Source organism: Xiphophorus maculatus, chromosome 24 (assembly GCF_002775205.1).
Source record: "Xiphophorus maculatus strain JP 163 A chromosome 24, X_maculatus-5.0-male, whole genome shotgun sequence".
Taxonomy (NCBI): Eukaryota; Metazoa; Chordata; class Actinopteri; order Cyprinodontiformes; family Poeciliidae; genus Xiphophorus; species Xiphophorus maculatus.
In genome coordinates, this window is record NC_036466.1 from 1,184,095 (window position 1) to 1,208,331 (window position 24,237).

The window sequence follows — 24,237 nt, forward strand, 5'->3', positions numbered from 1 at the left end:
CACCCCCCATCCTTTCTATCCAGGTGTAGTCTTACCCATCAGCGTTCAGTCACGTCTCTGTCATCCATCATCAGCAAACATGCCTCGCAACAGCAGCGCCAGCGTGTTCGGAGGAGCCGGGGGGAGGGGCGTCAAGGCGTCCGTGTCCAGCCTTGAGGGACTCCGCAAAGTCCTGCGCAACGAGGCCGAGACAGACTCCGCTCCGGTCACTCCCACCGCCGCTCCGGTCACCGCTTCCAGTCCCGCCCCCACCTCGCTCCCAGAGGACAACAAGCAGGAGCTGCAGACCCTGAACAGCCGCCTGAAGAACTACCTGGACAGGGTGCAGCAGCTGAAGGAGGACAACGGCAAGCTGAAGGAGGAGATCGATGACATTCTGGCCAAGAGGAAGGCTCCTGAGAGCAGAGACTGGGATGAAATCCAGAAACCACAGGATGCTCTCGACAAGAAGGTGGGTTAAGGCATACATTAAATATTCTTCTCCGTCTTCTTCTTCTTCTTCTTCTTCTTCTTCTCATTCTTATTATATGTTTAGATCAAGGAGCTCACCATGGACAACGCCAAGCTGTTGCTCCAGATTGACAACTCCAAGCTGGCCCTGGAGGACTTCAACAACAAGTGAGCTGAAACTCTTGTCTTATGATTGTTGCCCAGTCAGAATTTACATCCCACCCATATTGGAAGGAAAATAGATTTGTGCATTTATTTCAACTCATCTTTGCAGCATCACATGGGGACTTATGAGTCCCATAAGTCCCACAAGTCCTCCAGCACCATGGGAAAAAAATTAAAAATGATCATGAAATATTTTTGAGTATTTACAAGAGAAGCTCATTTTGTTTCCAAGTAAGACCTTGAAAGTCCTCTAAGCCTTATGACTTCTTGGCCAGGGGCAAAGGGTGAAAAGTTTCTAGTGGCTCGTTTGACGTGTTACACTTGTGGTGATCTTCACTAACAGGTTGAACCATGAGTCCAAGATGAAGAAGGAGTTAGAAAAAGACATAGACACCCTGAAAAAGGACATTGAGGATACCAAGCAGACCCGAGATCAGCTGCAGAATGAGCTGAAATTGGTCAAGGATGAGGTGGAACGCCTTGAGGCTGACCACAAGAAGGTAAGGCTCAGTTTGCTTGGATCTGCAGTGTTATTTTTGTTACTTGTTTGACTCTTAGCACATGGTTGTTGTAGGAGGTTGCTGAGCTTTGTGAGAAGATCAAGACCTCAGAGGTGAAGGTGGAGATCGACTCCCAGAACTCCAACCTGGCTGACATGATCAAAAACATACGGGAACATTACCAAAAGCTGGCTGACAGAAACATGAAGGAGACAGAGGATTGGTACAAGGACAAGGTCAGAAACTGGAAACTGGGCTGCTGATTTCCTCCCTCACTCGTCTGATTGTCTCACTATGTTTGTTCCTCCCATTCTAGTTTGACAACATCCAGGTGAAGGAGGCCCAGAACAACAAGGATTTGGAGACCGAAAAGACAAAGTACAACCTTCTTCTGAAGGAGAAGAAAAGCCTGGAAATGCAGATTCAGGCTAGCCACACCACGGTTTGTAAAAACTCTCACACATGGCCATATCTAAAAAAAAAACAAAAACCTTCATCAGATATGCAGTGAACCTGATCTTTATCTTTATTGTACATCCCAAAAACAGTTGCTCTGAGTTGGTCTTTTATCATGTCGCTGCCAGCAAGGTTGGCCTTCACAGGCATTCCTGACAAGCCTGCCATTAAGCTAAAGTTGCTGGTTATCGTCAGAAAAAACAACTGTATGTGTTCCTGCAAACCAACACACACAGGCTGTCTGGTTCTTCAGGCCTTTCACAATGGTTCCTAATAAATTTGGCCAAAAATAAGAGGATATGAGAAGCATGGTTTTGCAAAAATGCTAGTTTTAGTCGTTTTTATGCACTATCTGCAAAAGTAATTCCTTCTGAAGGATCTAAATCCTGTACAGTAGCTCTAACAAATCCTACCTTTCTGCTTACAGATCCAGGCTTTGAAGGACAATCTGAACAAAGTCATGGCAGAGAACAACAACCGACTGGTCCCCTTCAACAACGTCATAGTCAGCCTGCAGGCTGAGCTGAAGGATGTGAGGGCTCAGGTGGAGCAGAAGGTGGAGAGCTACAAAAAGCTGCTGTGCCTCAAAATGAAGCTGGAGAAAGAAATCCAAGACTACGACAAGCTGATTCGCGTAATAGCTGATAAGGAGAGGTGAGGATGCTCATGTGCACCTTTCCTGCTTACCTTTAGCGTTTCCTTCTTCTTGTTGCTTTTAGTTGGTTTTAATGGATAAAAACTCCTATGCAACCAGAATAAAGGGTAAGCCAGTTAAATATAATACTTGGTGCATTATTTATCCTCTTCTTCCCCGACAGCATGGAGTTAAGTTTAAAGGAGGTATTACAACAAGGTAAGTTCTGGATTCGCCTCCTAAGAAAGTGCTAAAAACCCAAACAAGAAGGCAGATCTCCCAATCAACCATTAACCTTCTCACCAAAGCAGACATGAGTCAACAACTCACCAGACGGATGCTTTCGGTTCACTCTTACAATCTGATTGGCCGTCTTCCAACAGGAAGAATCAAACAAACGCAAAAATGTGACCCTTGTTCTTCCACACGACAAGTGTAAGCAGTTTGGTTGATGCCGTGGAGAGATTGATGAACAGCAGACATGCTCTTATGTTCAAATGTAAGACGACATGCGTAACTCTAAATGGCAGCAAAGCAATTAAAAAACAAATGCTATATTTATGGCTATAAAAGAAAAATATTCACACTTTTCACATCCGTTGTGTCTTGGGGCAAGTTGCCTGACAGTCTCTCCACTGTTTGACGCCACAGTTTACACCGGTTAGGAAGGAAGTGCTCAGTTAAACATGAATGCCTCACACCATGTTTTGTTTAACAAAAAGTTTAAGAAGTGCACTTAAAGGCTTTCAGAAGAGAACAGCGTCTTCGATGCCATTAAGGGCACTTCCACTGTTTTTAGCTGTTAATACTACTAACTGCAGCAGATTGTCATCATCTTCTAAATGCGTAACCACAACCTGATTCTACTAAAAAAAAAAACAACAACAAAAATCACTAGACAAATGAAAAAGTGTCGCAGCATTAAAACCCAAATCAAGCTCACGACAAACTAGCTTCTGATTCAGCTTTTTAGTTTTTGCAGAATTTGGATGAAGGGCAAAAGGAAGACCTGCACACGGTGTAAAATATGTCCTGTTTCTGTTCACAGAACCCCCAACTCCTAACAATCAGGATGACGAAGGGATGGATGAGGTCCTAGTGGATGACGGCCGCGTCCCCAATATCTAATCCCAAGCATCCAACATTCAATTGGCGCCTGTGGATTCCAGTAACCTCGACAAGGAACCTGAGAAACCCAGCAGCCAGAAAAAAAATCCAAAAAGAAGCAAAAAAAAGCCCAAGATAAATTCAACCTCCTCTTCTTCATCGTCCTCTTCCTCCTTTTCCTCCTCCTCATCTCCCTCCTCTGAGTCTGACAACGAAGAAAAAAATGACATACCTGAAGTTCTTGTGGAAGATTGTTGTTTTAAAAACGGTGCTCTGATCCGTTTTGTTTCTGTCACTCAGTAAAAGAAAAATGATTGGTGCTGTCAAAGTTGCATAATACGTGTGGGGGTTCTTCAAACGTGTCTTGTGTGGTGTGAGCAAAAATAAAGATGTTTTCAATGCAGAAACAGACTCTTGATTTGTGATGTCAACAATTCTTACAAGTGACCTTATAATGAGAAAGAGGAAAAGTAGTTGACACTTTCCTTATATTATCCAAATAATGTACCCTTTATGACTATCCAACACCCTAAAAAGGCCTTCATATGCCAAGGAAGCAAAGAGTTATCCAAATAAATATGAGATATAAGCAAAGTTACATATTGTTAATTTGTGAGCAATCAAAAGTATTCACCTTTTAAGATTTTAATTTGTCACTCCTGTTTAAAATGATTAAAGCAAATCTCAGTACCAGAAGACAACCTGAGTAAATTCAAAAAGTAGTTTTTAAATAGTTTTGATAATTAAGCTTTCCAAATATAACCCTTCACCTCTTAAATCTCCAAACAATTGGGATTAATTTCAGTTTTCAGACAGCTGAATTCAATTTCACAAGCCACACATGGTCCTGAATATTTCCAGACCAATGGATTGATAACATGAAGACGGGTAAAGATCTCAAATGGCAACACATTATCCCCAATCTGAAAATCTGACAACAAATAATAATTAAAAAAAAAAAATCAACGTTATCAGTCTGAAAAGTCATTTCTAAGGCTTTGGTATGTCAGTGAATCTCCGTGAGAAATGGAAGAAAACATAGAACAGAGGTGAACCAAAATCACTCCAAGAAAGTATCGATAACTCATCCAGGAGGTCGCAAAAGAAATCATTTGTCTTGAGTTGGTGCATCCCATTTGAAGTCGGGAATGGGAGATTGTGACTGGAAAGTCGGAAAAATCAACTGTCAGACTTTTCAAGGGGCACCAGCGTGGGAGAAACACCGACTACACCCAGTTACGACTTACAAGGCAGAATTTTACGACTTACAAGGCAGAATTTGTATGTCAATATGGCCGATCTTCACGTCAACAGTGGTGAGCTGTGGTGGAAACGTGTTTTTAACAAGACACACTTGTAAGAGTGCGTCAAAATCCTGAAGGAGAACGTCTGAGCATTGGCAAGCTTGAGTTCTACAGCAGGACTGATCCACAGCAACCATCAGCAAGTCAAATTCTGGAGTTAATAACAGCAGACTGAAATTGCTCTGCGGTTATGTAAGAAACATTTCCAGTTAAAGCAAATGCTTGACAGCAGCTGTTGTTGCCAAGTGTGACTCATTCCTGGCTCTTTATTCTTAGTAAATGAAGATTGCTTGTTGCATTTACTCAGAAAACTTTTGTTCTGATGTTAAAATTCCTTTGACAAATCTTAGTGTGAAATCTGCCAAAGATGAAGAAATTTTACACAAAGCTGTTTATCAAAAAAATCTGCAATGTAAAGAAAGTATTTCTCTTATCAGGAGAATATCAAAAAAAGTAAAGTTTTCCTTCAGACGTTGGACATGAAGCAGCACTTGCGATTTCTCCATTAGCCCACAACCGGTCTCGTTGGAAGCCAAATACGCTGGCCATTGGGTGACGCTAGCCTCCTTTACTTTCATTCCCGCATTGGATTTAAAAACGAAAACGCATACAAAGGACCTACAACTGAAGCTTGACTTAAAAATAACATGTCTGAACAAAAACCACGTGAAAATGCAACATTCTTGATTGTTTGTGTTTCCCGTGTTTACACGCACTTGGAATGAAGTTTTTTCACATTCTGGGTGTCTGAGATTCGACGGTCTGATAACGTCTACCAGATCATTGGAGGTCTTTCACAACGCAGAGGACTTTCCACAAGCATCTGTCCTCAAATGGCTTCCAAAGAACGAAAAGAGATCTTATCTTATAGACTTTCATAGCCAAAAACATTTAAAAAAAAACCATTTTCAGAGATAAGGTTACAGACCATCTTCAATTGTATGGTTTGAAGCTCCACAATACAAGATTGTGATTGGTAAGAGGTGACATTTTGTGGCTTTTATGTCGATTAGTGGCAAAACCCTGGCCAAGAGCTCAACATCTGTCATGAATTACTATTAACAGCTCTCATCATAAATGTATTTATCATAACACTCTGAGGAGCTCTAAGGAGCTAAGTTAGATGTCTTTTGGTTGAGGCATGACATATTTGGATGATTGTTCCTTCTGGTTTGGGATATTGTGCAACTGGAAAGATTTTTAGCCCTTACATTTTTTTTTTTTTTTGGCAGTTATTATGGTTTGGTAACCATATGAAGGTATTATTAGCATCTCGGAAAGCTAAAATAATACATGAACTACGATGCCAAGTCCCAGAGGGGTAAATGAAATATCTTTAAACTGAATTGAAATAGCAAAGGAGCGAGAACACATCCCTGAGGCACTCCTCTGCTTAGTTCAATGATTGGCACTGGAGTGCAAGTTCTAGTGTAACATTGTGTTGACAGTTATGGAGAATTTTATTGTCAGAAATCCACTGTAGCTATTTTTTATCAATGGGATTAGATTGTGCGCAGAACTTGCGTGATTGTCATTTGTGGATTAGTGGACAAGAGAAGCAAACAGTATTTGGTGGTTAGCCACCATTTTGTTTTTCAGCCGATAATTATTCTCAACTTTGTCGTCGATTTAATCACATAAAATCCCAAGTAAAAAAACAAAACAAAACATGGGTGTGTGTGATGAAAGAAAACAGAAAACATTTTAGTTTAAAAGGCCTAATGACTCATAACATCAGGTTCTGTCACTTTAAGTGCGTGGACTCCGGTCAGTACCTTACCGCTCCTGTTTGTTTGCCTTTTCTGCCACGCAGATCAAGGAAAATTCCTCTACTAACGAACACAAAACGATAGTGATAAAATATTTGCGGCTCACTTCAATTAATCTGCTCTTGTTTTTGTGATTGACAGTTTTAATTGTGATTACCTTCCTCCTCGTGCCTGCGCCCGGAGCGCTGGTCTTTGGAGTTTCATTGACCACAAAAACACAACAGACGGTATTCCAACACAAAAGAAAGCTGAAATCTGCAAAAAAAACAATAAAATAAAAAATACAGATGATTAAAGACTCATATTTCCTCATTGAAATATATGAGGAAAAGGTCAGGGTAGAGAAAGAGGAGAAATGGGAACAAAAATGCTAAGATGGTGCAGCTCAAGATTGGAAAACGTTTTATGAAAAATTTAGATTCAGACCTGATACTGCAGGAAAAAAACAAGTTAGAAGATATTCTCACAGGACAAAGTAAAAAAAGATCATTCTTTTTTTAAAGTGTTTTATTTTTCAAATGATGATGGTACAGATGACATGAAAGCACAGAGAGGAAGTTTCAATCATCCAACATGTGGATAATGCATGGTGAAGAGAGGAGGGGGGCAAGCAAGAGTACCAAATGGAGTAAAATATCGTATCAAAAGTTTCATTCATTTTGTTCATATATATATATTTATATAGGACTAATAATTCTCTTTAACAATGAAAAGCAAGGAATGCCCGTTTTTTTTTTTTTCCATTTATCTTTAGCTTTCCTTGTGTAGAGCCGACTTTATTACTCATCCGAAAACAAGAAGAAATCTTAAAAAAAAAAACTTAAAGAAAAGCTGGATGTTTTTTTGTTTTGGGTGGGAGGTGAGGCGAAGGGTGGGGGGACGTCCTGAAATCCTGTCCAATGTGGCGTTGAAGTCAGATTTGTGGCGCAGCTGAGCGTGTCCACCGGGGTTCAGCTCTCTCCAGCGACTTCTGGCCTCAGCGGGAGAAAGTCTTCCCACTAGAAAAAAAAAAAATAATAAATCATAATAATAACATCAGGTGAGCCAAAAAGCAGCTACAATTTTTTTTTAGTACTTTTCCTCTGACATTTTCTCGATCGGGCAGAAGGATTTTATTAAGCTTACATTGAGTCAGGACATACCAAGAAGTTGAGTCTTAACTTCTGATGCAGACAAACTTGAAAACTGTCCCTAAAAATGAAACTATTCTCTACAGAAGCTACAGTGAAACCAGTTTGTTGTTCAGTAGTTTGTCACTAAAAGTTGCGGAAACGCTTTCTCCCTCCCGCCCCAAAAACTCTCATCAAAGAAAACAATTAAAACTGATAGTGATAGGAATTTCTCGGTATGCTTTAATTCTCTGCGAGCTTCCAATTAAATCAGTGACTGGCGGTTTCATTTTCATTAATTGCATCTGAAAATTGCTGCACGGAATTCATGTGGAGTCCTTTCCTTGTCCTCCTTCAAAGGAGTTTATTGTTGCTGTAATCCCAGCGGACTCTGAAGCAAAACGTGGCAACAAAGATGAAAGAAAACACGGCGATCGTGTATTAAGAATAAATCTCGAAACCTCCCTGTAGATCTCACCCGAAAGAAAATAAAAATAAAAAAACAGTTGAAAAGGATTCCTAAAGCTTGAGTCGTAACGCCAAAAACAACATATTTCAAATCACAGATTCACGTTTTCTTTCCCTTATCTCGTTCTTCTCTGCGCGCCGGTGAACGTGAATGAAAGCTACTCACGAAATGGTCTTCATCTCCTTCTTCTCGGCGTCGGGTCGAGCGCGGTTCAGCACCTTGAGAAAGTCCGACGTCTTGGCTCTCATCCGTGTGTGAATGTAGGCCTATAAGAAGAATAAAAAAGCAAAAAGTATGAAGATCTAGATTAGCCGTCGCGGGATTCTAAGATAACAGGATGCTTTTAGCTCGTTTCTATCGACGGTGATGAATTTCAGCAGAATGCCTTATTGTCATGCAACAAATGCTGTATTAATGCTCCTTGAGCGACGCATACCGTGAAGATGGAACGAGAGATTGGACGTTTTAAGAGCGTACCAACCCACGGCGGCCAATAAGTCTACCTTTGTTGACTCACTGCTTGAGGTAAGTGCACTTAACAACCACTTCCGTTGTCTGTCTGTGATCAGGATGTTTCCACAGAAGCTTTGAATGACATTCTCTTAAAAAAACAAGCTGGAATTACAACGTTTAAGCATAAATCAAACCCAAAACATAAACCTGTTCTGACAGGACCCTAATCTACACTTCCAGCTAAGCTTTTTATTTAACGGAAAGGCTTTGTGAGCAGTTTGTCATCTACTGCAAACCCTGATTCCAGTTAGGACTCCGGTATTTATTTATTTAGATAAAAATAGTGCAGGTTTGTGAGATTTATGAGCGGAGTCACCTTGGAGCACTTTATGTGGTAGTGCAGGTAGTCCCTGAAGGTGTGGATGAGGTTGATGGTGTTGTCTCTGGCATTGGCATTGGTGTGACGAGGAAACAGGACTGCAGGGACGCAAGCACAAAACACACTCAGAAAACAAATATCGATAAGGGCTGAAACGATTAATTACGATAAATCGATAATCGACAAGTACAGACTATACAGACTTAAAAAAAAAAGGCCATTTGCTGAAAAGACAACATATTCATAGCAGTATTTAAGCTGAAACTTTATAAAATGCATATACATGTTCCATTTGTTTCACCTAAAACTCAACTGGCAGTGTTTGCTTCACCTGGTTCAGATTGGTCATGTTGTTGCGTTTTAGCCAATAAAATGTTTGTTTTCTCATTTAAAAAGTAAGTTGATTTGTTTATTTGCATCTTTTAATGCATTTCTAATATTGTAAAAAGAAAAAAAAGAAAGGATTAAGTAGTTAAAGGAAGAAAATTATGGAACATGCCAATTTTTTTTATCTGATTAATAGATTAATCGTCAGAATAATTGATTATGACAAGTTGGAGCCCTAGAACGGACCGAAGGTGATGTATCCGATGTTGTCCCCGACGGCAGCGTCTGTGTCCTTGAGCTCCAGAGGCGGCTCCCTGTGGCTGAAGAGCACCTGGGGGGCCGTGTGGCTGGCTCTCCGACCCTCTTTAAACTCCTGCACGCAGAAACACATGTTGCTATGGATACAGAGGAAATTTTATGTCACGTTGCAACTTTGAAAGGCTCAAAAACCGGTTCAATTAAACTAACAGCATTGGTTGAGAGATATCATCCAAGTATCTTTCAAAGATTAGTTGTGAATGTTGATGCTGTGGGCAGGAATGATCTCCAGTAGCAGTCAGTCTTGCAACAAAATGGCAGAGGCCTCTGAGTGAAGACTGTGGCAGTGTGTCATGACACGCAAACAGCTCAATATCCAGCCAGTAGAGGCAGTATTTAACAGCAACATGTCCTGGATGACAACATTAGTTGCTAGCCAGAACTGCTAATCCGCTTCGTTTTCTATTCTTTGGTTATGTCTGAAACTGAAGTGGCCTACTTAAAGGTTAGGGTTTGTGGCAAACTGTTTTTGCATATAGGGCCTGGTTTTTAATAATTTTATAAAAAGGGCACGTTTGCGACCTGCCGCCTCGCTCACCTGCATGAAGACTTTCCCGATGATGACGTCGTCGTCGTCTTTGAACACGGTGCTGAACACGACAGTCACTCTGTCTTTCTTGGCCTCCAGGTACCTGAAGGTCCAGACACATTTAGTTTGATCTAAAAGTCAAAACGTGTCCATTTCACCAGAGAACTGCAGCTCTGAATCAGCTTGCAGAGAGACACATCAGCTGAATAAAAAGGAACCTATCTATTTGGAGCAAACCTCTTCCTGTCTGACCTCATCAGACAAATTAAACAAAATACTTGATGCTCTTACATGGACTCATCGTCTCTGTAGTGGACCACAGCCCTCTTCTCGCCCTCTTTGCCTTCTTCCTGGAACTTGAAGTACTTCTCGAACACCGAAGCGAAGCAGTTCCTCTTCAGCATCCCCGCCTGGTGAACGACCTCGTCTTTATTGGCCGGCAGGGCCTCGAGGTCGTAGAGCAGGGACACGTTGTAGCCTTGAAGGAAGGCACACAAAACGAACAAATAACGGGATCTCAAAACTTCTCATTTCACAGATTTGGAACGAAAGAGTGTGAACGAAACATGAAAAACATTCGACACTGCAGATTAAAAAAAAAAAAAAAGGGATTTAAGCAACTTTGAGAACTTACCAGCCTCTGGTGAAACCAGGAAATTCTCATACACCCTCTTGAGTAACTGTAAATAAATAAAAGAATGATGTTTTTTTTTTGTTTTTTTTTTAAGCATCTCAAAAACAAAAAGACACAGAAGGAGCAAAACAACAAACAGCCTGGAGTCAATACAAAAAGTGACTTCATTCAAATGTTTGTTCATTGGGATGATTACAGCTCACGGGGAATAAAACTTCCTTAGGAGTGCTGTATGTATGCATGTTAGTGAAAAATTTAGTGGAAGGAAAAAAATAATAAGAGTCGCCTTGAGGATGCATCTGTATCAATAACTGCAATGGGTGAGGGTGAAACTTGCGCAATACAGACTTACGTTTTATCACAATATTTTATGATACTATTGTGAAAACGATAAAAGTGATGATTAAAAACTATTTATTACTTCTTTTTTGGTAACCGTGTGGCTGCGACTGTGTGTCACAGCAATTACAGCCCTGTGAAAAAACATTCCCATCCGTAACACTCTTCTGATCTAAACCATTAAACTTTACATCGGAACTGCATTTAATCATATTTTCAAGTTTATTGATATTTATTGACGCCTTCTTTGAAAAAATCCCAACTACAGAGAGTTTCAGGGGTTTTTACATTAACTGGAATTTATGACGACAATAAATCAAAATTGTCATCATAAGAAATGTATAGCGATAAATGATAAACGATAACACTTCTGCTTAAAAGTAGCTTCATTATTTGAACGTTGTTATTAAGGTTGGAGCCGAACAACAGCCACGCTGTGATTTTCACAACGCCCAACACTTCTCTGATTTTCAGCAGCTTGTCGGAGGAAGAAGCTGACTTGAATAGCAACAGCAGAGAATGAGCGCCTGAAAGCACCGTCTGTACTATAAAGGAGTCAAACTGGACTGGGGCTGGAGAGGAATGAACATCTAAAGGTAAAGGAAGCGGGGGAAGTCCTCTCTAATGAGAGCCTGTCTGTTTGGTATGAGCTGATGTGAACAGAATAAGTACACACATCAGAGTGAGGTATGGCAGCAATGCAGCTTTAAAAACTACGTTTGCACGTTCCTCTTTTCTTTTCAGCTCGCCGCCAATTCAAGGAAGAGGAATCTTTCACATCAAAAGCAGGAAAGAATGTGAGAAAACCAAAAGGCTTCTTCCTCAATCGTTTCCAAGAAAATTCTCAGTATGAAAGCATCTTGAATGTGGCCTCCTTTAAACGTCCCACTAAGAGGGGGCGAAAAAGAGGGGTTCCAAAAAGCAGCCTAGCTGTCAGCGCACGCTGTCTGCAGCTCACAGTCAGTACTTCCTCGCCCGGGGGTGAGTCACTAGAGCTCACTTCCTGTTTCTGCCTGGAACCACAGCAGCTGCTTTCTTCCTTACATGGCAACAGAGTGTTTGTAACTGAAGGTGCGATCAGAGCGGCAGATGACGGATCAGCTTCTTAATTCTTCCCGGTCTGCGGCCGCCGCTCCGACCCCGGACACTTTGGGTCTGGACTTCCCGCTGCTGACACACCTGTGCTGAACTAGATTTATGTGCCTGCTGATATGCTATCAGTGCAAACAGCAGAACACAATGTCAACACTTGTTGCAGTTTGGTGGTCGATTTTCAGACCAGAGGAACAATGAGTTGCACTTTTGAGTCTTTTAAGCGCAAGCTGAAAACAAGACCGATCCGTTTTTGGCACCTTAAAGCCGACTGTCAGACACTTGTGAAAGAGAAGCTACGCAAAGCTATTCCTCCAGACTGATTTTTGATGGCTGATTATTGGGGTTTACCTCGTCAGCGCCATGCTCCTGCAGCTCCTTGTAGAACTTCAGGGAGATGCTGACCATCACTTTGGTCTTGTCCCCGTTGGGGTTGGAGATGTGGTACAAGACGCCATCGAAATCTGAAGCAGCGGGAGGGAGAAAACATTCATGTCTAAAGATGAGAAATTAGCTATTTTCTGCTATTTAATGTATTTAATGTTTGACAGTTACTGGCAGAGTTGCACAAATATTGATCAGTAAGATTTTTCTTCCTCTCCAAAATGAAAGCGTTCAGGGCGCTAAAAGGCTTTAAAACTTGAATAAGGTCGGAGGTTTCTCACCAGCGAACGTCACATCGACGGCCTCGGGTTTGGTTCTGTCGGGACAAAACGCTGACTGTTAGCATATAAGGCATAAAACGTGATATTATGGAGACGTATGGCGTATTAAACAAGAAATAAACAAAAAAAATCTAGAAGAGGAGCAGCCGAAGAGTTGCCGTCTCATCTCTGAGAATACAGACTTGGGCTACTGCAGTGCTTCTCAATTCCAGTCCTCAGGCCCCCCTGCTCTGCATGTTTTAGATGTGCCTCTATACCAGAACAGCTGATTCAAATGATTGCATGACCATCAAGTGCTGCAGAAACCTGTTAATCACCCATTATTCGATCCAGGCGTGTGGCAGAAGGGAAACACCTAAAACATGCAGGCAGGGGGGGGTGTGTGAGGACTGGAATTGAGAAACACTGGGCTACTGTGAGTTTCAGTACATTACATTCAATTCCTAAAAGTGATTTTACACAGAGGCTATCTGACTTCAACAGCTTTGTAAAGGAAAAAATAAAGCACTAAATAACAGCTACCGATGATGTAATTTGACTGAAAAGCGAACAGTTGTGAAATATGCACTTTCCTATGACAAAATATTGAATAATTTACAATTTAAGCTCAAGTATGGGAAATTTGGACATATCCACATGACACAGTGTAAAACCTTTTAAGATCCTGCAGAAACCCCACCATGTTATTTACTATTAGTCATCTTACTGGTGCAACCTCTCTTTCCTTCCTTTGAATCTATAATTACCAAACTGGGTTACAAGTAAATGATTACAATAAGATAAAAAAGGGACATTTCCCCTTAACTGGCAAGTCAAAGACTGAAAATTCAGATTTTCTTTCTTCACTTATTCATTAAATGAATCAAAAACTAGAGAACCACTTTCACCAGTACTGATCCAAGCATGTAAATTTATCTCGTTTTTTTGTTATAGAGTTTATTGTTCCTTTATTCTATGTTGGAATCAAAAGAACGCAATTAAATATGTAATTTATTTTATATTCAATCCAGTTAGTTATAGTTGAGCTAGCTCCATGAAGGTGGAAGCTGCAGGGACCTGCTGCTGTAGTTTAGCTGCTGCGGAGTGACTTGACTCGGCTTGACTACAGGAATGCGGAAGCTGGGAAGAGGAGCGATGGTTCACTGACATGTAGCCACATAATGGATGCGCAGAGCCCTGTAAAAGCTCTTAATAAGGCCGTTTATGTTGCGTAAACCACAGTTTTGTGCTCAACACGCTGCTAACGAATAACACTGGGACGACTTAAGAGTGTTAGGTTGACAGAGTTTAGCCAAACACGGTTGTGGGGGTCCATGTAACCCCTCTTTTGAGTTGCTTCAAAAAGCCAAACATAAACCGAAATTTTCTGCTTTGGTTTCTGTATTTATTACATATTCGTAAAATTACCCCCAAACTTTTATTTGTTCATTTGTTGTGTGTTTTCTTCCGTATTGTAATGTCTGGTCGGTGGGTTAATCTGATCAGGATTGCCATTTTTGACATAACACGGCCAGTGCAGACACACCCCAGCTTCGGGCACAGCAGCCAGCTAGACAGTTTAAGCTCCTTCAGCACATTTATAGACAATTAGTGCTGAAACATGCAATTTTGTGAGCTTTTATCGGCGGTAGTTTCTTGTTTTTATTTGTTTGCTTGGTTTTTTTAAGCTGCGGTCCTCTTCAGGGAAACGCTGAAGGGGGAAGCTAGCTGCCATTAGCAGTTTTTCTCACCCGTTGGATGCGCCGTCGAACTTCAACGTCAGCGTCTCTTCTATGATGCGGTTATTAATTTCTAAGAGGATCATCGCAGCGGATGCCGGTGCTATTTGGTAGGATTAAACCGCTTTGTGTCAAATATTAGGTGAAAATGTTTTCCTCCCTTGACAGACCAGACCGCTTCCGTCGAAGCTCCCTCCGCCTGTAGCTTCCGCGTACTTCACACGCAGGACCCCGGCTGATTTGGGTGGCTTCAAATGCTGCCTGTCTTTAATTCGCCAATTCAATTCAGTCCAAAAATATTTTATTTATCCTGAAGAAAATTTCAATTCAGTTTATTTCCTGAGACCCAGCAATACATTTTTGTCCTCTGTGGAGGACATAGGTTTTTTTGTTCATAACTCTGAAACCATACATGCCACTGTGTTAAATCCTGGTGGTCCTTAGAGAGGACATCCTGGGCCTCAAAATGTGTTCATATTTGCCACAAGAGAGTCCCGATGTCCTCTCCAAAGGACATACTGTAATAAATAAATAATAACATGTTTTGAAACTTTTTCAATTGTAGTGATGTTTTTTCACTCCAAAGAGTCATGTAGTGAAAAAGAAAAAAAAATCAAAAACTTTTTTTTTCTGGGTCTCAGGAGGATAATATTTATATAATTCATAGCATTCACTTTTACAGCAGGCCTTCATACTGAACATGTATGTAGCGACAGAGGGGAGGAAAACCCCCTGCTCCAACATGCTTACCACATAAAAATACTGCTGTAATTCCTAAACTCACAAAATAATTTTTTTTCTATAGATTTGTGTGATTTTCTATTTTTGAAATGCTGTGGCTATTTCTTAACTGTAGCTTACACTGTGCCTGTATATGTGGCATTAAATAAAGGCACATGTTAATAACACAATTACAATGTCATCAAAGAGCTGATGTAATTAAAAAAAAAATCTGTGTTTAATTGAGCAAGAAAATATGTCTTATGTACTACCCAGAGTCATTAAACAGATATATTTTTATTTTTCAAGCATTTATTTGTCAGGCTGATTGCAGCAGTCAGGATAAGCTCCAGAAAACAATAAAATATTCATTTTAGAGATTGTTCATCCTCCTGGATTTTACTAACCAGGATTAGTAAAATCCCTCAAACCTCAACGTTAAAGTTGTAACTGTGACAGATGTGAAATGAATTATCACAGGGACTTCTTCTTTCAGGCACGGAGAGAGAAAATGAAAGCTTCTGTCAGTGAAGCAAATAGTCGACCTTTGATCCTCCATGAAGGCGACTTGGACATGTGCCATGGGGCCCTTGATTTAAAGGGCCCTTTGTGAAGGAGAAATAAATAAATAAATAAATAATAAAAGAGCTAAATACTTATTCAATCAGATTTAATAAACAATAACAATGTTGGGCTCAATTTTAGAATAGTTACTGTATGTTTGGCGTTTATCTTTGGCAACTAATTATGTGTCAGCTTGTGATGAAATAAAGCACACTGTCTTGATTGTGCCAAATGCCAAATATGGGATGAAGACCAAATTAACCCCTGGCACAGATTCAATTGTTGTTATTCTGAACTAGACTCTGTTATTCCCCGTCAACAAAAAGTCAAATCTGAAGACCGCCCATTAGCAGCCAAACAAAGGAGGTGCAAATGCTGAAAAAAGCGGCTATATGATTTTTTTTTTCTTTTTTTGTTTTTGAAAAGTTGGTGATGAGATAATAATAGTCAAGCTGGAGATACAAAAGAGATGTTTTGGTGCCATTAGTCAGTCAGATGGATTAATATTACCACTGAAATGGAGCAAAAGAAGAAGATTAAACACGATATAAAGGAAGTATCTTTCTGTTTTTCTGTATTAATATTTATTTATTTTATGCTGTTAACCTTCTTCCTATTGTCTTGCATGATATAATATTACTTTTCTACTTTTTATTTTTACTCTTACATTTATTTAATCACCCTAACTTGTGTGGGGCTTAAATTTGCGTTGCCTTTCTTGATTACCAGGCATTTGTTTGCAGTCATTAAAACCTCAGTTATCGTCCAACCTGGACTGGATTTGCTAAATTCTGAGAAATTATAGGATTTGTAAATGCAAAGCTCGACCAAAGCACCGCCTTTATTTAGAAAAATACAACTATTTAAGATTTTCTACATTTTGTCTTGCAGTTTGATCAAACTTAGTGGTTATCTGCTCTCTGCTGCCACTCGCAGTCCTATTTGTATTAGAATGTGCTGCCAAAAAGGCCTCTGTTATTACACTTGCTGATGGAAAAATATGTGTGAAAAAAGATCAAACACTAATTGAAAATATCTTAACCTCTATATGGACTTTATAAAATATCAAGTCAGAAAGCCAAAGCACACACAAACCTGAATATTGCCTTTTGTTTTCCATCAGTGAGATCAGTTTTATCAAACATTCCCTGGTATCAGTCACTGTTTTGTTTTTGTTTTTTTTCTTGTCTTATCTGCTTTGGGGTCTTGTCCAATGATTCACATTCTTCGTCCTTCCGCTTTTGTTTTGCCAAGTCGAAGCATTTTCCTTTTTAAAGGCTCATCTCAGGTGTTTTCATTTCATTTCCAGGGAAGCTGGTCAAACGAAAACAAGACGCATCAGGGTTGCTTTGTTTTGAGATTTCAGTACAGGTAAGCAAAAGATATGTGTATTTTATTCTTTTTTTTCACAAAATTAACCCAGAGTAGGTTAGGAATTTAATTTATTTATAGATACTTGGTCTTCAGGTGGCTGAATAGTTTTTTTTTTTAGGTAATAAAGTTTTACTTTTTTGACATTCAACCTCTCTAACATGTTTGATTCTTCCAGGTAAGAAAATAAAGATAGTAAATGATTGCTTTTAATGGATCATCGGAGACAATATTAGTAGCTATTAGTCGTGACAATAAAATAATTAAAAAACTTAAACAGTGACAATTCATGAAGTCCAGCCTGAAATTCAAGCTTTAGAGATTTAAATATACATGAAAATTCAAGATTTTTTTTCTAAATGTCTAAAATATAGGTAATTTTAAATAAATACAGTTTATTAACTACCAAATGAATGTATTAGATATATAATTATATGTAGAAGAGTATTAAGTTTGTTTGAAACTATGGAACACCTATATAATTTAAAATCATTTGAATTTGATTTATTTTCTCTTTGAGTCACTGCAGGTCATACAAGGATAAGAATAAATTAAAGTACAGTTTAAAATGGGTTTTTTCTTTGCCATGTTTAATGGGAAATTAAAGATCAAACAAAGTCCTGGAGGAAAAACTTTATATTTTATGTCTCATACTTCATTCAAAACTGTATTTGTTGCAGTATTTTTTTTTTCAAAATACAGATTTCTACCATTTAAAAATGTTTTCATCTACTGACAAGATGTATTTTCTAACCATAAGAATGATGTTTATCCTACTATAAGAATTCTGCAAGTGCTTGAACTTTATTTGTCATAGTAGTAGCTTGTTTCTCTGGGAAAAAAACAAAACAAAACTCCTAGTCCTCACAGAAGAATTGATCCGGTTCTTCTTGTGTACAAAATAATTAAAAGATTAGATAGGCACCATGTGAGTTTATTATTCATTTGGATGTAACAATATACCAATGCAGTGTTTTGGCAGAAGAGCTGGCTTGGTGACAGATGTGCACTAAGCGCATACATGTGTAATTGTACCTGCTGTTGTTTTCATCCTCTGTCTTTTTATTCATCAGAGCGCTTCTAGTTTCACTTTAAGAGAAATATGTACTAAAATCTGGCTTTTCTCAGAGCTTAAAGAGGGCATTTATTAAAAATGTATATATGTTTAATCGTACGATGTTTATTTAGTTGATTCCAGTAAAGGCGAACTGTCGGACATCTGTCTTAACACACGCACACACACCCCCACACACACAAAGTCTGTTTACTCGTGTCTCATGAGGAGTTCAGCTGCTTCTTTCAACTTTTTTCCTTCAGCGACTATTTTAGATTAGATAACAAGCTGTTCAGTGTCTGTTTTGGATTGTAAATAGAAACCTTTCAGCAGTACAAACAAAACACCAGATATTAAAGCTTCCTGATTTAGAACCGAAACCATATGTGCAGGTGTGCCAACAGAACATTTGAACGAATGAGGAAAACAACAACAAAAAAAACCCAACTCACTCAACAGAACCCTCCTCCCTTTTATTAAGAGGAAATAAATCTATGTGTGAATTTCTAAGGTATCAATAATGAGTCAGCTGTTGAAGCGATTATATTTGCATCAGTTGGTAAAACCAAAACGAATGCTGCTAATTGTTGATCTTCTTTCTTAATCCAACATGTTTTCGGCCTGCAGAAGAAAACTGGAGCATCTGCAGTTCTCATAGCAACCAGGGAGAAAACCCTGTGCAGACATGAGCCGTCCAGTTACACGGAGGTCCTCTGGGTTCTGGCGGCAACGGGACTGACTGTTGTGTACACAAGGAGAGCCCGAAACCTCCAGATGATAATGAGAGAAAACTTGACACGGAGGAGTACTGAGAGCTCTCAGAGTAACTGGACTGATCCAAGAAAATCTTACAATACTTGGAGGACTTACTCAGCATCTGCTTGGAACAGTGAGACATCCTGGAAAACCAAAACCTATAGAATGTAGTTAGCCATCTACAATTTGTGTAATGTGAATTTAAAGGACTTATCTTTAAAAATGACTAAATAAAAGTATTTATTTAAAGACCTAAACAGTTTCTGTTAAGCTTTTTTCTGTTTTGCCTTCTTTGCATTACAAAGAACAGCAAAACAGAAAGGAGGGAAAGCTAAAAATAAAAGCACTTCATTAAAAGTGCAAAATGAAACTGCACATTTCAGGCATGAACGAAGAGAGTGTTTTTCACACGAATGAAACCTTTAACTTGACTGGAATGTCTTCTACTTTCAGTCGTATGTTTACCAGAAGAGCACAAGAATGACATCTGAGCCTGCAATGCCGTCTTTAAGCTGCCAAGATGAGTATCTGCTGAGTGTTCCTCTGAAGCACATCAAACAAAAATCCGGGCACCAATCAAGTTTTTCCAGAGAGGTTGCTCTAGTTCCCCCAGGAAGGCGAACGTCCAGTTTTGCGGACTTTCAAGCGAGAATTAATCCGAACGTGTGTGACAGCTTCCAGCCTGTCAGTACAACAAATATCTCAGGTTTTTCCTGATGAATGGGATCCTAAACAGATCTGGAATTCAGTGTGTTTTAAATATATTCTCATTAAATGCTTCCGTATATGTATGATGATGATGATGATTAAGGAAAATGAATAAAATGTGTGGTTTTAGAAGAAATATCTGGAATACATGTCAGATTCTTTCAAACTCTCCCAAGGTCTTAAAAAACCCATGTGTATTTTACTCTGTGCTTTGTCTGATGGTGTCACGGTGACCCCGTGTGCGCTTCTACAAAGTCATTTTTGTTGTGCGGTTTCGGGAACTGACGGTCTGACTGGACATCCTCCAGCTTCCCTGCTCTCCGACCGTGACATCTGCCGCTCTCCCCCTGAGCACCGCGCCAAGAGCGCCGAATTGGTTTGTTGTTGAGATTTATTATGTTGTTATTTCTTTGTTACCAACACCTGCTCAGCTGGTGAGAGCAATAAGAGACACCTCTGACTTAAAAAAAGAGTAAACTAAAAACTGGCATTTCTCGTTGGGGAACCGTCGTGCTTGAGGGCATTTACAATTGTAAAAGCCTGCATGTTGTTGTTAAGCAGGGCTCAAGAAAGATGAGTCAAAGATGGAGTAAAAATTTAATGTATGTGTTTTGATTCTTTAGAAGAACAATGTAGTGGTAGAAGGCAGGGAAGGAAGGGTTCTGTCAGCGAGACAGTCTGCCACCTGTCATTACTGACTATTTTACAAGCTTCTCTTCATGCTTTGTGATGTTTGTCTCAACATGAAGCTGCCCACCCAAACCTGTCTGCTTCAGAAAAATACAGAGTTGGCAGATTGTTGCTTAAAACCAGTCCTTTACTCAATCAAGGAGGAGAACATTTTACAAACTGATTTCCAAAAAGTGGAAAGTGGATTTTGTGAAACACCTTACAACACGAAGCTGGTTACCCAACGAAATCCTGCAACACACACCCTCCTCTTGTGTGCAGTAAGAAACATGAATCTCCGACCAAATAAATGGTCAACTATCAATAAGTGTATCCTGATTTTGCATCCGGTGAATCATCAGAAAGTGGAGACGGGCTCAGGGAGGCTTTTCATTTCTACAAAGTACAGGTTGGGTTTTTTTTTTGTTGTTGTATTTTTTAGAAAATGTGACATATTCTACAATTTTATGGTTCGATGGATCCAAACTCCAAAACATCGAGAAACATAGTGGCGGGAGGTTAATGATGTGGACCTGATTAAAAATACTTATTTATTCTTAACTTTAAACAGATTATCTCAGAGGAACATGTCGTAGTAGTGAAAAAGTGTTGATGCAGTCGTGTTCAGGAACACACGTAAAAAAGGGAAACAGGACATTAGGTCAAACCGCAGTGGAAAAAACAAGCAGGACATAACGTATCATTAAAGAAATTACCACACTGGTGCAGAGTCATTTGGATGCTGAGGTTTCCTATCAAGACAGAGGTGAGTCCCTGATACAGTAAATCTTCTAAAAAGTTAACAGATCTGGCTAAATTAGTGACATTTGATATAGTTTGAAATCAAACAATTGTCATAGGAATAATAAAAAAAAGGTTTAGGGAGAAAGCTGAAATTAAGTAGTTTCACTTGATGAAACTACGTAATGTTTTAAATACTGTACTTTGTTCAGTATTTGCCTTTGCATTTGTCTTACCAACAAAGAAGCTGATTGTTATTTTCGCATTAAATGCAGGTTGGAGGCAGTGCACCTCCAAAGATCTTCCTGTCTGAAACGTCCATGAGAATTGAAGATGGAATTTATTTTCTGGCAGAATTACAATTAGAAATAAGTGTAAACATCAATAAAATGACATCCACTTAAACTTCAATGATATTTTGGTTACTTTTATATCGCACAGTTGCTATAGGAATATTTTATTTGCGTGCGTGTTTCAAGCAGGAGCATCATTGGTGATGCATCCAAGCCTCCAACCTCCTTGTTCTGTCTAAATTCTTGCATATACTGTATGTTTATGGTTCAGTATTTGACGATTTTTCAGTTGAACATAACTAGAAATTACTTACAAAAAATTGCATATTCACAGATTCTTTCAAACACCACGACTAAGATATATAAGAAAGAAGATCCAGTTTGGGAAACTGAAATATAAAGACACAATTCTAACAAATACACTATTGACTGGTGTTTGCAAAACAGCCAATCCCGGTGTGTCATACATTTTCCTTGTTGCTGATTGGTTTAACCCCCAAGAAAGTAGATAAGGAAGAGTAGATGTTAACTTCTACTGCAGTGCAAAGACTAAGCTTTGTGTATTAGTGTATATTAAGGTATATTTGAATTATTAAGATGGGTGGTTATAATGGTTTTAGAGGGGGTCTGAAGTATTTGTCAATTCTAGCAATGCATGGGTGGCTGTAGATCCCCACAAACACCAGGGATCCACTGCATTTGATTCGGAGGAAATTATTATTTCCACCAAGAGGATATTATGTAGTTCTAATAAATTTAAAGAACCTCTTTTTTAAATCCCATGCCGTCCTTTTAGCATTTCCTTTAAAATGTTGAAGCTCTGAAACCAAATTGAAGAACTTTCCCAAACTGTTTTCTTCAGTTTAAATGAAAGATTTCACTCTGTTTCTTTCCCATAGCCATGTCCTTCACCTATGTCATCCCTGACGACTACTTTGACCAAAATGAAACTGAACCGTTCGACGTGAACCTAAACACAATATCATGTAATCCAAAACCTCTGGATCCTACGGCAGGGGCGATCTCGTCTCTGATCCTCGTGGCTAACTTTTTACTGGCGATCCCGGGTAACTTGCTGGTAGGATGGGTGATCAGCTCCAGCAGACAGGTTTTGACTTCATCAGACGTCTACTTGTTCCACCTGACAGTAGCAGACGGACTCATGGCCCTGACGCTCCCATTTTTCGCAGTAGCGCTGGTTTGGGGATGGCTCTTTGGCGACTTCATGTGCAAGTTCCTCAACCTGGTCATAGAAGCAAACTTCTACACCAGCATAATCTTCCTGGCTTGCATCAGTGTTGATCGGTACCTTGTGATTGTGCATGCCAATGAGACCCACGGGACTAAACAGAGGAAGTGCAGCAGGATCCTGTGTGCGGCGGTCTGGGCCCTCGGTTGGGGCCTCGCTTTGCCTGCCCTTTTCAACGACGCCTTCAAGCTTGACGAGAACTCCGAGAGGCTCATTTGCACAGAACGATTCGACATTGGCAGCGTCACCAGTTGGAGGATCGCCACTCGTGGGTTTCGCCACATTTTTGGCTTTCTGATCCCGCTGGCCGTCATGGTGGCCTGCTACGGCGTGACCGTCACTAGGCTGTTGAACACTCGCGGCTTCCAGAAGCACCGGGCCATGAGGGTGATCATAGCCGTGGTGATCGCGTTCCTGCTGTGCTGGGCGCCGTACCATATAACCATGATGATCGACACGCTGGTCAGAACCAACCTGATCCCGTTCGACTGCAGCTTCAGGAGGTCGGTGACCTTAGCCCTTGATATAACCAACACCCTGGCTCTTCTGCACAGCTCCATAAACCCGTTCCTGTACGCCTTTGTGGGAGAGAAGTTCAGGAAGAAAATGATGTACCTCATGCAGAAGAAATTCAGACAGGAGAGGATGTCAGGGTCAAAGGCCAGCCGGTCAACCTCTCAGACCTCGGAGGGAACTGGAACAATTCTCTGAATGCGTTTGAGGTCTTAAACTTAGATTTGTATTGCTTGTATAGTGAGAGGAATCAACAAACATGGAGACGTGGTTTAACATTCTCTTTGTATCTGATTTGAGATGATGAAAACTGGCAGCAGTGTCCAAATCTGTCACAAAAATAAGATAAAATAAATTAGATCCACTTTAGGATGTATCATTGTTTTTGTTTTTTGTTTTTATGGAAATAAAAGACAATAGATATTTCAATTATTTTCAATGGTTGGACTTCTTGTACTCCTCTTAGATATTATGACATATTGCTGCTGTCATGTTACACCTATGTTATTTCATTGACACAATGGTAGCGCATTTTACGATATATTTAAGAAAATAAAGTACTGTTAAATCCCTTAAAAGTATAATTTTACCATATTTACAATTGTACAGTGTAAAGTTTCAACTTTTATCTGTCTTCTTTGTGAATAAAGACGATGCTGAATGTGTGCTTTCATATGCAAATACATGAAATATATATATATATATATTCTATCCAAACTTGTTTGGTTTGATTGTAACCAATAAATCTATTTACAACTCGTTAAATAAATTTGTTTTAACTTTTCCAAGCTGAAATTAATTTCATTTTACACATTTGCATCTTTACAATAAAGTTGTAAAGCAGATGACAAGAGTCCTAAAATCATCGTTGACCACAGAAATTTCCCATTGAACCTCAAGCTAAATAAACTGAATGTCTGTTCATCCTCTAGAGCCTGGGACATTCATTTATAAATGAAAGCTATTTCTGCTGCCTATGCACTTTTTCCCTTCCACTCAACTTCCCACTAATAGCAAAAATATTGTGTGGTTTATCTCCCTCTTGTGGCGATGAACCGCACATGGAAACAGAATATGTTAACCATGTCGGTCTTTTTTAATTGCATAGCATTTGTGAAATAAGAATACTTTTATTGCTCTAATGTAAATTTTTCAGTGAAGCAAGAAGTCATAGTTATTAAA

General features: G+C 39.6%; 3 protein-coding genes across 5 annotated transcripts; 2 read left to right on the forward strand and 1 right to left on the reverse strand.

Annotated features, from left to right (window-relative positions):
* Position 1: 1 nt before the first annotated feature.
* On the forward strand, positions 2–3,712 carry LOC102220898 (keratin, type I cytoskeletal 18-like). 2 transcript variants are annotated; one of them, XM_005812223.2, is made up of 8 exons: positions 2–451; positions 536–618; positions 959–1,115; positions 1,190–1,351; positions 1,432–1,557; positions 1,999–2,225; positions 2,390–2,424; positions 3,254–3,712. In XM_005812223.2, the coding sequence occupies exons 1-8, from the start codon at positions 80–82 to the stop codon at positions 3,331–3,333; spliced, it is 1,242 nt and encodes a 413-aa protein (XP_005812280.2). In that variant the 5' UTR covers positions 2–79; the 3' UTR covers positions 3,334–3,712. The 2 variants fall into 2 exon arrangements, with proteins under 2 accessions (XP_005812280.2, XP_023184918.1); XM_023329150.1 differs by lacking the exon at positions 2,390–2,424.
* A 3,162-nt stretch (positions 3,713–6,874) lies between these two features.
* On the reverse strand, positions 6,875–14,644 carry arpc2 (actin related protein 2/3 complex subunit 2). Its single transcript, XM_005812215.2, has 10 exons — positions 14,430–14,644; positions 12,700–12,734; positions 12,386–12,498; positions 10,604–10,649; positions 10,261–10,447; positions 9,979–10,072; positions 9,369–9,495; positions 8,793–8,893; positions 8,129–8,229; positions 6,875–7,383 (listed from the first exon to the last, which is right to left on the reverse strand). Exons 1-10 carry the CDS (start codon positions 14,501–14,503, stop codon positions 7,362–7,364), a joined length of 900 nt encoding a protein of 299 aa, XP_005812272.1. The 5' UTR covers positions 14,504–14,644; the 3' UTR covers positions 6,875–7,361.
* A 5,910-nt stretch (positions 14,645–20,554) lies between these two features.
* Positions 20,555–23,809, forward strand: LOC102219006 (C-X-C chemokine receptor type 1-like). Of its 2 annotated transcripts, none has more exons than XM_023329257.1 (2): positions 20,555–20,668; positions 22,193–23,809. In XM_023329257.1, exon 2 carries the CDS (start codon positions 22,195–22,197, stop codon positions 23,251–23,253), a length of 1,059 nt encoding a protein of 352 aa, XP_023185025.1. In that variant the 5' UTR covers positions 20,555–20,668; positions 22,193–22,194; the 3' UTR covers positions 23,254–23,809. The 2 variants fall into 2 exon arrangements, with proteins under 2 accessions (XP_023185025.1, XP_005812273.1); XM_005812216.2 differs by lacking the exon at positions 20,555–20,668 and adding an exon at positions 20,705–21,025.
* Positions 23,810–24,237: the final 428 nt, after the last annotated feature.